This window comes from Anas acuta, chromosome Z (assembly GCF_963932015.1).
Source record: "Anas acuta chromosome Z, bAnaAcu1.1, whole genome shotgun sequence".
Taxonomy (NCBI): domain Eukaryota; kingdom Metazoa; phylum Chordata; class Aves; order Anseriformes; family Anatidae; genus Anas; species Anas acuta.
Genome location: NC_089017.1, coordinates 16752871 through 16766265, shown reverse-complemented (window position 1 = coordinate 16766265; position 13395 = coordinate 16752871). Strand labels below are relative to the sequence as shown.

Below are 13395 nucleotides of genomic sequence, written 5' to 3'. Positions count from 1 at the left end.
TCATCATATTTCTGGGAAACAAAACAAAAAAACCAGGACTTCAGCAAAAAAAACACAAACTCAATTGCAAGCAAAATAACCAAGAAGTTACCTATTGCACATTTTAAGTGTATGCCTGTTCTCTTGACATCTGTAACAGCAGGACTATTAACAAGCTAGAGTTTTGTTTTCTGTGCTTAAGACTTGAGAATTAAGCATTTATAAATCCCTAAAGATTATTTTAAGTTTCAGAAGTTTTCCAAAATGGTGAAAAGTACAAAAAGCAAGAAAAACGAAGTAAACTCAGATATAAATGTTCCAATGTAGATCAAAACTCAGACATTTTTTTGAGAAGGAATAGTATAAAATTTTAAATGGAAACAAGAAAATCGTCACTTCCCACTGAATTATTTTTCAAACTAACAATGTTTTCAGCTCTGGGGAGAAAGACAGAATCACTACAGGGTAATCACTACAGGGTTACATCTACCCTGTGATAATGACAAGAATGAAAGAGCCCATGACAGGACACTAAACATAATTCTAAAACCTATATGAACCCTTCAGATGACACACAGAGTGTCATCTGAAAAGCTTCTCCCCTACTAAAAAGAAAGCACAAATAAAACCACACAGCAACTGCTTTCTCCCAGAAACAAGTCAATAGCCAGATGCTAGTTTTTATCCACAGTTACTACAAAACACCAAGCATTCAGTTCAAAACAAAGACTGCAGAATTGCCATTGTCAGAGATGTTCAAAATTCAGCTGGAGAGGGTCCTGAATAAACTCTGACATGCTGTGAGCTTGCATTGTACCTCCAGATGGTTGTCCTAACCTAATTTTCTCTATGATGCTCTACATGGCTAAAACTTTAGTCTTTTTTCCTACAGCACTTAATAATGAATTAACCTTAACAGACTCAAAGATTCTTACTGAAGTCGCTTTTCCTGCTGCTTCCATGGCTGATATAAATACAAATGCAGATAAATCTGCTATCACATTGACTGTTCCTATGAAGGAAAATTAAGAGAGCTACATTTGGCTCTCACACAGAATTACTTGTAGAAGTTGGAGAAACTACAAAGCATGCCCTGTCTCTGCCCTTAATAGAGTAACACAGCAAACCAGAAGAGACAAAAGCAGTCAACAATTAATTTTTACTTCTGCAAAAAATATCATCTTTTAAGTTTAAACCAAACTATATACTTTAGCAGGAAGTTGGTAACTGCATTTCAAATTCCAAGTTTGTGTTAACTAGTGCTGTACAGGCAATCCTGACCCTTACCCATGCCAATGAGAATTCCTTGGGAGTATAAAGCATTTTGTCCCCAGAAATGTCTAATATATAAGGTTTAATAAAGTTATGGATCAGATGTAAGATGATATAACTAGAATACAAAACGGAAAAAATGAAAATTGCAAGAAATGCATTAAAATAAGCGGAGAAATGCATTCTGTACTCCAAAAAGTGAGTGAATCCCACAAATAAATAGTAATTTAACAAGTTATAGTAATGGAATATCCTGGTTTCAGTTAGAACAGAGTTAATTTTCTTCCTAGTAGCTGGTAGGGTGCTATGTCTTGGCTTAGGATGAGAAGAGTGCTGATAACACTCTGATGTTTTAATTGTTGCAGAGCACTGCTTACACCAAGCCAAGGACATTTCAGCTTCCCACTCTGTCCTGCCAACGGGCAGGATAGGGGTACAGCAAGAGCTGGGAGGGGACAGACCCAGAGCAGCTGAACCAAACTGGCCAAAAGGGTATTCCATACCATATGGGGTCATGCTGAACAATATCTAGGGGTGGCTAGCTGGGGTGGGAGGGCCAGACTGCTTGGGTTAGGCTGGCATCGGTCAGCGGGTGGTGAGCAATTGCATTGTGCATCACTTGCTTTGTACACATTATTGTAATTATGTAATGCTATTATCATCATTATTGTTATTATTATTGTTATTATTATTTTCCTGTCTTAATAAACAGTCTCTATCTCAACTCACAGGCTTCACTTTCCCATTTTTCTTCCCCATCCCAGACAGGGAGGGGGAAGGGTGAGCAAACGGCTGTGTGGTATCTAGCTGCCAGACGTGTTAAACCAGAACATGGAACAAGAACAATATTACACAAAAAGATAAATGAAAACTAAAAAGTAGATGACCAAATAAAGGAAATAATACAGGCACCTACCCTAACAACAACCAGTTGACTAAACAATGCTATTTTTCTACTATTTTTGCAAAAGCACAAAACAGTAAGTCCTGTGGTGTTAATATAAAGCTAACACTGTCTGAATTCTAGAAGGAAAAATACCTGTACATTGACTCTCTCATTCACACATGACAGAACATGAAGAACATGCATTTTTGTGTCACATTCTGTTACTTCCTGAAGTAGCTGAAAGAGCAGTGTAAACATGGATTCCAGATACTAAAAGAAAAAAAAGAACTAGGTATTAGACCACCGAAAAAAATATCCAAGAAACATAGAACACCCTGAGTCGAAAGCAACCCACACCATTCATTGACTCCAACTCCTGGCTCCACACTGTACCACCCAAAAATCAAACCCTAATTTTGAGAGCATTGTCCAAACAGTGCTCAACTACCCTCTTGCTGAAGAACCCTTTCCAATCAGTAATATGAATTGTTAGTTTTTCAGTACACTTACAACACTGAAAGATTAAGTGATTTTCAAATTTCATAGAAGTGTGCAAAACGTTACTCTTTCATTTGGGAAAATGCACATTAGATATCCACAGACTAACCAACATAATTCAGATACGCTCTTACGTAACAGTTCAAGTATGTAATCAATCTGTACACATTATTTTCATGTTTCAGGTAGTATGAATGTGATTTCACAAATAAAATTCTATGAAGCTGAAAACCTTTGCTCCAGACAGAACACTTTGCTAGTGTTAAAGCAAAAGCATGGTCTTCCAGCTCTTGGATCAGAAGGTAAAAATTAGATTTTGAACTTAAAAAAACATCTTAACCAACGTTTAGAGTATAGATACACTCTGCATTTCATTCCCTCCTCCTCCCCCCAAAGTTACAGTTAACACAGAGGTCACAACCTAATGAGGACAAATACCTGCTACGTTTAAGTATCAAAATAATTTTTTGCTGCATTTATAAGTAGCATTTTGTTTATTCAATGCCAGCAATGATGACCACATTAAGAAACACCAAAATAGGAGAACAAATCCATGTTTTTAATGCACTATTTTAACCACATGTCTATGTTTAGTACTGATGTGCAACAGAATGTTGCGAAGTACTGTTTGAAACAGGCAAGAAGGAAACTACTCACTAACAACCGCATACATACTGTCTGAGCATGAAAAATCTTAGCATCTGGTAACACGTGATATATAAAGTACTAAACACCACAAGAAGAAATTGCAATAGCCAGGTTTTGAATTGTCTGTCTGAATACTGCACATCAGCAACCTTAAGGGCAGCAACATGAATCTTCACATTTTGCCCTATGAAAACTCAAAATAAATGCAGACGCAGACACACTGATTACTAAATAACTCGGTTTAAAATGAAATAGGACATGTTTTTTCCTGCTTTTTCTCTATGGATATGCCAGCTCATGAGAATACATCCATATAGATGCTCTTACCGGTAAGAACTGGTCAGTTCTGAATTCAAAGTCATCAACAGGTAAAAAGCCATTAAGGAAAATAATTCACATTGCACAAGACTACAGTAAGCTATTATTTTATGAATACATATCAATTATAATGTGAAAATTTTAGTAGTAAGTTTAAAGCTGCTTATTTTCCAGTAACATCTAATTTAGAATTAATCAAGTTTCTATGTTAGTAAAAGGATATTTAACTTCAGTGTTGTAGCAGTTTCAATACGAACCTGAAAGACAAAATACACATAACACTTATGTCCATTAAACATTATCCTGATTATCAACATAGTATCTAAAAATATCAAACCAGTTATTTTAGTAATTGAATTGTTCTTTGTGTTCTGTCACCCTCTAAGAAATTTGGTTACAGAATCATAGAAACATAGAATCCTTTAGGTTGGAAACGACCTCCAAGATCATCACATCCAACCATTAACCTAGTACTGCCAAGTCTACTGACCATATCTCTAAGCACCACTTTTATCTGTCTTTTGAATACCTCCATGGATTGTGAAGCAACTACTTCCATGGGGCAGCCTTTTCCAATGCCTCACAACCCTTTCTGTGGAGAAATTTTTCCAAATATCCAAGCTAAACTTCTTCTGGAACAACTTGAGGCCATTTCCTCTTGTCCTATCGCTTGCTGCCGGGGAGAAGACACTGACCCCCCACCTTGCTACAACCTCCTTTGAGGTAGTTGAAGAGAGCAATAAGGTCTCCAGATCCTCCTTTTCTCCAGGCTAAATAATCCCATCTCTCTGAGCTGCTCCCCATAAGACTTAATCTCTAGACCCTTCACCAGTTTTGTTGCTTTTCTTTGGGCACACTCCAGCACCTTTATGTCCTTTTTGTAGTCAAGTGCCCAAAACTGAACACAGAATTTATTTGAGGTGCAGCCTCACCAGAGGCCAAGTTCAGGGAAGCTATCACTTCCCTAGTCCTGCTGGCCACACTACTTCTGATACACGTTAGTCAAGCCACGTTGTTTGCTTTTAGTATCGTTTGCGGTTTGTTTGGCATTACCTGGAGATACTACCTGGAAAAACTACTCAAGCAAAACCTTCACTGAAGTCAAAAAAGAATTAAGCAAGATCTTTCCATCACAAGCCTGTGATAGAAAATGTCGCAACGGCAAAGGAGTTTAATTTGATATTATCTCATTTCTTGCTGTCACCCAAAAAGCAAATAAATCAATCTCAAAAGGTAGCATGTTCTTCCCTGGTAGATATCGGGAAAGCACTAACTAAGAAGTCATAGCATTGGCAGGGAAATTCATTCTGCTTTTGCTAATGCTGTCTGGAGAAGCTGTCACAGAAATAACTGTTAGATTGCCAGCTAGTAATATTTAACTAACAAACTATCTAGGTTTTGGAAGTTTTCTTCTTTTTTTTTCTTTTGCTTTGTTTGTTGGGTAGATGCTAGGTCTCTTCAAAACAAAAAAAAACACTAATACAGCTTCTCAACTTAACTTCACCTGCTGGTAAACTGAAATTGTTGCTTGAAACCAGAGCTGTGCTCAAAGAGCAGCTTAGCAACCAATGACATTTATCATAATCTGCCAGCAGACAATAGCTATGTTGATGCTTAAATAATATTGTATACCACATAAAACAAGGATATTCTGTGATATAGTTTATCTACACAAAGTGTTCCTGAGTTAATAAACAATCTATCTCAAGATGCCTCACAACTTTGTTACAAAAACAGACGTTCTTGCCATTCATTTTCCCAGATTTATCACCTAGTGGACATCTTAAATTGGTTTCATGCCTGCAAACTTGTTTTCCAGCATTTCCACAGACTCCCCCCAAACTTCCAAACAGATTATTTTCTGCACGACACAACAGACTTTGAAGTGTGATGTTATGGAGTTTCCAAAGTTTATATAAGGTACAGTATGCATGTTTCACTTATGTTTATAGAGCATGTGTAATCCAAAACATTTCTTATATTTACCACTAGGTCTTGGTCTTGAAGCAAGTTACGAATTGCCTCATACAACATAGGCCTCAAGTCTGATTTGAATTTAACTGAAATCCACTGTCCAATCAGCCAGATTACTCGTCGACGTATTGGTTTATACCTTTAAAAAAAAAAGATGGGAAAAAAATATTATATTCATTCATTATGTTTGCTGTTCTAAAATACTTTGATAAAAATAAATCTAACAATCAATACAAAAACAATATTCTGCAAAACAACTTAAAAAAAATTATTTTGTCAAGACCAACTTTCCGTAACTTTAATGTAGATTTTATCAAATCAAAATTCTTCACCAGAAGGCTTGGGAAACAAATTCATGTCTGAAAACAAACACACAAAAAAACACCACTTTTCCTAAACGAATCTTGAAGTTGTCACAAACACTGTTTATTTTGCGCATAACACAGCAATAACTACTGTAAGCTCCTGCCCCCACAGGAATTTCATCCCAGGATATCACAAATGCCAACCAAATGGTTTTTCCTACTATAAATACAACTGTATCACCTGTGGAAGAGTTTTTGTCAATTTTTGCTTATGATATATGTGTAGATTGCATAAATATACCACCATAAATATGCCAAAACCAGAATATGCTGCCAATATGACATCAGCTTTATTTAGAGACTGGTGCTGGGGCAGCATTACAGCAAAGGAACAATCATATATACAGGATCTCTCATTTATTCCCATTTTTCTGACATTTAGCATAACCATTACAGTACTTGGCCGCTGGCAGATAGCAGGATAAACTTGTGATATTAAAAAAAGACTAATGAGGAAAATAGAAAAAGCATCAGCGGACACAGTTAAAGTAAATAATTAGAAGAGAAGTATACTGTAATGGCAAGTATTTAAGTTTAGCAGGATCTTCCATTGTACATGAAATTTAACTGTATTTGTAGAGAAAATGTTTATAACTGCCATTTACAAATAAAAAAGTCAACTAGCAGCTCTTTATGTAAAGTCATTTACAACTTATAGCAGCTCTTAAGGGCATTAGCATACAAATTAGTTCATATTTCATTTCACCAGACTCAACTGTTATCTGAATTTCAAATACAGAAGAAAAAATAGCTATTTTTTTCAAAGGACATTAGGGTCACTACCAATGACTTTGAAAAGCACAGTAAGACATATTCTGAGTCAAAGAGTGATTTGGAATTCACCTAATGAGGACAGCAGTAGAAAAGCATTTAGCATTCTTCCCCCAAGGGAGGGGTGACATTCTGAGGAAATGGGAGGAAAATTCTCTTCCTAGTTGGAGTCGTCCATCTCTATTCTGAGGTACCAAAAAATATCTTTCAAAATATCTTAAACACTAAAGACTTAAGACAATACCTTAGACACTAAAGACAGGTATTCAGATGAAGGCCATCCAAGCGAAGAGGACTTTGGTGGGATGAAAAACCCTTGGCAGACAAACTATGTAATACTTTTCTCATAGAACCAGAGTGTAATCATTCACACTTTGTAAACGTAATTCAAATTTGCCCCTACTTCCGTATTTTATTGCTGGCCAAATTAACTGAGAAGTGATACAGAGGGCTTGCACTAGTACAGAAGAACAAATCACCACATTGGCTAAACTACAGCTTCACAGAAATCACTTCCACAGGTTTCAGGAGGACTTTGCTGCCTAAGGGGTTCTGGGAAGTCTGGAGGCCTAAGAAATTTTCTTTAAATAAGAAAATATGGCTGTGCTGAGAAAGTTTAGTGAAGTCAAAGAGCTTCAAGAGGACAGAGTGATAATATCTTTACAGAGAGCGGAAAATAGCCACCACACTAACAAACATTAACAAAATATCAGTTTCATGAACATTGTCACATGTGTGAGTGTTTATATATTCATATTTCATGTCTCTGTTCATTTAGTGGATGTGTTTTAAATACCAAGCATTTTGTAGTTTTGCAATCAGATCTTCTATCTTACCAGACTTATAACAATAATTCATGTTTAAATAACAAATACATACCAAACCAAGGTGTTTACCTGTTATGAGAAACCTGTAGTTCTGCTAGTAGTTGGTTTTTAAACCACTGATCAAAATCCACACTATCAAATAGCTCATAAGCAGCCAGTCCAACTGCATTATACACTGGGGGAAAAAAATAAAGTCATGCTTATTGTTTTGTTTAATGTTTTATTTTTAATTCTAAATACTCAGACTAATTTAAGACTAAAAACACTTTTGCTAGTGTAAGTGCAACAAACAAAAGCAATGTATATAACTTAAATAGAACTTAAACACTCCTGAAAATGGTTAAAAGCAGTAAGAACAATGAAGATCTCATTTTAATATCAAGAGTTGTTTCATTAGAGGCCTCAGACAGTTCTTTTGCCAAAAAATATCCCTATTTATAAAATAGATAGAATATAGTCATGACAGCATTGCAGTTCATTTACTTGCAGACAGGAAAAAATAGGAAGGTAAAGGACATTGCCTAATTGCTTGTTAAAAAGCTTAAAAAATATCATATATTTACACGAGTCTCTCTAAAAGAGAAGACTGACATCAAGCTCAAGGAAAAATAGGACTCAGATCCTACTTTAACGTTTTAAAAAATACATCTTGCATATGCTTCATATAACGTTTAAGAAGTCAAGCACATACACAATAGCAGCTCTGTTCCTTCAAAGGTAAAGTAAAATTTAATTTACCAGCATCTTTAATCAGTATAGCACTGGTATCTTCCATGTTGGTAGTTCCTACAAGACAAAGTTAAAGAAAAAAGCATAACTAAAATAAAGACTGCAAGCAAGATGCTTTCTTAAAGAGCTTATGCTTCAACTAACTATACTCTAAATTAGGACTACATTGTTATTTTTACTTACAAGTCAGTGTTTCACATTTTATACCTTTTTCAGTGAATATGCTTTCACAACCTATTATTGACTTGCTTCCTCAGATCAGAATTACCTTTCATGGCAATATGCAAGTCAGAAATTGTATTTTAATGAGCAGATTGAAGACCGTGTCTACCATGTGGTAGACGCTGCAAACAGTTACTACCCAGACGTAGTTCTGATATACTTTATATGTTTATGCATGTGTGCTTAGAATGCCTAAGTAAAAATTTTCCCAAGTCTTGAAAATTAATGAATTCTTTATACCATCTTGTACTTTAACTGTAAGTCTCAAACTGAAAATACCCAGAAATGGGTACTAAAAGTCTTCAGGGAAAAAAAAGTATGAGTATCTGATAACATAAAAATAGTATATTCCATAATTCTCGGAAAACAAAATAACACTTCTATAAGAGATCTGCAATTCCCAGTATCAAACCACAGCAAACCATCCAGAAACTTGTGTATACGAAGAAGTTCTGGATGTGAAGTCAGAAATAAACATTCATTTTCTGAGCCTTGTTTCTGTTTAATAGGATGTACTGAGTCATTCTGGTATGTTCAAATACAAAACATTATAGCAGAATATATCAAATACATATGTCAAATACAAAACATTATATAAGATGCAACCTAGAGAAACAAAACCTAAGCCAAAATACAAGAGAAAAAGGGCCGGTTATTACTTGTTATCTTCTATGGATGCTTAACTTAAGTTTGGGAGCCAAAAAAAAAAAAAAAAAGTAACTTCTCAGCCTGCAAAGGCTTCTGTTTCATACAGAAAAAGATTAAGATTTTAAAAGTAGATTGTACAGAGCTGGAAAGTCCTCTAGACCCTCCAAAACAACAGCATACCTTGAGCTTTCTATTTAAATGCTTTTTCCCCCCCCCGATTCTTGCACAGACATGGCAAAATCAACATAAACTGTCTTGCAACATTTGAACAGAAAGTTCCTGGTAAAAAACAATTCACAGACTTCATTAAACTTCACCATTCTCAAGAAAGCCTGAAACCTCACAGAGGCAGAAATGCTTCAATTTTTGTCAGTCATCTAAAAGTCACATTGAAAAGGAAGGAATCCTTAGGATTTCCTCTTCCTATATACACATTGTATTTTTTTTATAGCAAGTTTAAGAATTTTAATGTATTAACAAATTCTTTCAAATACAGAATACAGAATGAATGTGCTATGTAGCATTAGCTATCACAAGGTTAAATTGTTCAGTATTTGACAAAAGTTGATAAAACAGTTTATAAAAAACAAAGAACACTACATTTTACAGTTTCTGTATGTTTCAAACAGCTTACCTTGCAGGCTGTGAACCATTTCTAAAAGCACAGGGGTCAGAGTCTGATTGTACTCATGGAAAATATCAATAAAAAGAACTTCTGTACATGGCTGAAAAATTAAAAAAAAAAGTTTCAGAGTCAAGAAAATGGCAATTAAAATGTGTTTTATGCTGAATTTTTTAAGTACTGAATACCTTACACTGAAAGCCACAATTTAAAATGTAATCTTCTGTAGATAAATTAGTTTTATATGAAATATCATTTCATTTTATACAGTATATAATATGAAATAATATTAGTGAGCTCTGTGGTACAAGACTGCATCTGTGAAGTAATACAAAAACTGAGAAGCTAACGACCACACTCAGTTTCCCTTTGCATTAGTTCAGTCATTTGGACTGAATGCTATACTTGCACTAGATATGCAATGTTATTTTAATCTGAAAGTAACCCAGCAAATATGCTTTGAGATCTTGCAAAGCATAGCACAGCATGGATAATTGGGAGATTCACTCCAAAAGAACATTTTTGATCTGATCTGAAAGGTACAGATGCATCTGAAACTTCATTCATCATGTATAGTAATAAAGTCATTAGTGATAACATCAGTTATCAGTTTAAAAAAGAGACAATTTCTCTTCAATAACCACCAGATCCTACACAATACAAAATGCTGAAGCAAACTCCTTCTCCTCCCTTCTAGAATATGAAGCGCATAGTTTCCAGTACATTTCAGAAAGTTTAACCATTGATAAACAAATTGAGTTCATTTACATTAATTTGAATGAAATTTCTTTAACTAATGATTTTTTTGAGAAACATGAACTTATCTTTTTATCACCTATCATCTCTCCTGGTTATAAGACTATCAAGAAGCGCACGCGGAAATGTAGAATGTTTTATTTCAAAGTGAAATACTTACTCTGAGACTGTACTTCCAAGAATCTCCTCCTGTCTCTTCTACAGCTATTATTTCACAAAGAAAAGGAGAAAGCATTATTTCAGCTATGGTTCAAACAAAGTTTAGTATTTAAATGTGAGTGTCACGGACAACTGAGAAAGCTCTCACATTACAGAAAACACTCCCTCTGGAGGTAATTTAGCAAAACTGCAAAAAGTAAACAACCAATATTGTAGGAGGTACATATATTACACCCATATCTAAATAAACTGTGGCCAACTATACAAGTTTCTTACTGAAGCCTTCTGGGTCCTCTTCCCACATTGTTAATTCTTCCTCTGTCAGCAGAAAATAGTGAGTGACTAATCTCCTACATATCTCCATTAGTGTTGGATATGTGAAAAATGCCGTCTTTATTTTATGTGCTTCAAGAGTTTCAGGACTGCTATCTGAAATGAAACACATAAAATTCCAGATTACAATTAAATAGTGAGGAAATCCTTCAGTATAAGTGTGGTGAGGCACTGGCACAGGTTGTCCGGAGAAGCTGTGGATGCCCCATCCCTGGAAGTGTTCAAAGCCAGGCTGGATGGGGCTTTGGGCAGCCTGGTCTGGTGGGAGGTGTCCCTGCCCATGGCAGTGGAGTTGGAACTTGGTGATCTTTAAGGTCCTTTCCTACCCAAACCATCCTGTGATTCTGTAATTTAATTTTATGGGAGTTCCCAAACACTACAATTAGACAACCTTTCAGTCAGTACAGCTTCACAAAATATTTATCAAGTTTTACAGCTACTAAAGTGACACTGCTTTACTGCTTTATACACACACACACACACACATCACATTACTGAAGAATGTAATTAAAAACACAGAATTCAAAGAAGGTTTCGTTTATATCTATTCAAAAAGTTTATCCAAATATAATGTTAAAAACAACTAGGATGACATTTTTTGTTTGTTTTTGTTTTAAGGAATTAAGACTGGTTATAGAAAGCAGCAATAAAAACAAATACTTCATGCTATACAGCCAAAACAAACACTGTATATGTTTGGCAAATCTATGTCCATACATATCAACACTTTAACCATCAACACAAGAATTACCTGTATAGAGACAGAAGCATATTACCAAGTATTGATGCATTAAGTGCTTCAAAAGTATGACTCAAAGGAGTTCACTTACAACTCGCAAATTTTTTTTCACAAAATATAAAAATATATTTAGTAAATAGCAGCAGTACCTTCAATATATTTTGATGGCTTATAAGCATAATTTTTTACAATCATCTTGATGAGATTCATACACTGTACAATGAAGCGCTCAAATACAACTCCTTCACCAGCCTCTGTGAAAACATAGCTTACAGCAAATTCCAATGATCTCTGAATTAAAGATGTAAATGAAAAAGGATGTTGATCCAGGAAGTCCAAAAGCTAGAAATTAAGCAAGGAGAAGAGCAAAAGAATCAAATTAATTTTTGTGCAAGTCTTACATTAAATACTTTCATAAAAAAATTACAGAAAAGCTTTATATTTATACAGAACTATAGAAAATTAAATTGAAAGGAGGAAATTAGGAAAAGATCGGTATCAACGCTTAATGAAGCACTAGTTTCTCCACTTAATTCTTGATTCACATTCAAAATTATCCTTTGTTAAAAGTTTAAGGAACCATACCTGTTTTCAACTTGACCAACTTGATAGCAACACAGTATGTAAAACACATCCACTACAATTAAAGCTGTCAACATTTTAGCACATTGATATCCACAGGTACTTCTAGAGCAGCATTTAAGGTTTATGTTGTTTAAAAAAAATTCCAGCCTCCAAATGGGTAACTACTAAGGAGAGGCAACACTGTATTTTCACTGGACCATAAACATACAGGAAATTATTGCCAATTTCCAGACATCCTATACCGAATCACAAAAAACAATTCCAATGTACACAGAACATAAGGAAAAATATTTAAATTGGTCACTACAGATACTTACTACCTGTTTATTAGGCATACCAGATACTACTGACATTCTCATAATTAAACAGATGGGACATAAAGATAAGAGGTGCAAGGGTAAGAAGTTTTAATTCTTTTTTCCCCCCATACACCCAACACTGCAGAACATGCACTTACTTCTTGACCTTAGTTCTTCTAACTCGTGGTCTAGAATGTGCTTACATTTCCTAATCTCTACTACTTGCAAAAATGCCTAAAGCTAAATTCTTACATCTTAATTTCTATAGGTGGTAGATTATCTATGAATAACATGTACTTTCTCTCCAGGTTTCTGAGGAAAAAAAAAAAAGATGAAAAAAGATGTGCCCCCATGCTCTGCTTATTAGTTAAAAGAAGACTTATTAGTTCAAAAGAAGATGTACTATGATAAAGACTAAGAATGTTGAGTCGAGTACCTTCAGTTCAATTTTGCTAACAGCTATGTGTGCCTCCCACCTATTATAATTATGCTGAACATTTAAATTAGAACCATTGTCCCAAAACATAATTTGCAAACAATGGGAAGTCATTAGGTTTTATACCTATTAAAGGCAGAGCAAATGTCAATGTTAAAATCACCTTCTGGTAACACAATTAATGGTTGCACAGAATTAGCTAAAAACTCAAAATGTACTATATTATACAGAAGTCATAGACTGTAAAACTGAGAAAGAGAAGGGTTATTTTTGTTAATTTTCTTTCAGTAAACCAGAAGTAGCCAGAGATTCAATAGAACTAACAGCGC

General features: G+C 34.9%; 1 protein-coding gene across 5 annotated transcripts in view; it reads right to left on the bottom strand.

The window, feature by feature from the left end:
• IPO11 (importin 11) overlaps positions 1 to 13395 on the bottom strand; it is a 93229-nt gene that overhangs the window by 47369 nt on the left and 32465 nt on the right. For all 5 annotated transcript variants that reach the window (XM_068667684.1, XM_068667687.1, XM_068667683.1 and 2 more), the window contains exons 12-21: positions 11896 to 12088; positions 10951 to 11103; positions 10676 to 10719; positions 9772 to 9862; positions 8277 to 8324; positions 7608 to 7713; positions 5588 to 5714; positions 3825 to 3858; positions 3611 to 3651; positions 2291 to 2407 (exon numbers count right to left, since the gene is read on the bottom strand). In XM_068667684.1, the coding sequence (XP_068523785.1) occupies positions 2291 to 2407; positions 3611 to 3651; positions 3825 to 3858; positions 5588 to 5714; positions 7608 to 7713; positions 8277 to 8324; positions 9772 to 9862; positions 10676 to 10719; positions 10951 to 11103; positions 11896 to 12088 (954 nt within the window). The remainder of the gene's footprint in view (positions 1 to 2290; positions 2408 to 3610; positions 3652 to 3824; positions 3859 to 5587; positions 5715 to 7607; positions 7714 to 8276; positions 8325 to 9771; positions 9863 to 10675; positions 10720 to 10950; positions 11104 to 11895; positions 12089 to 13395) is intronic.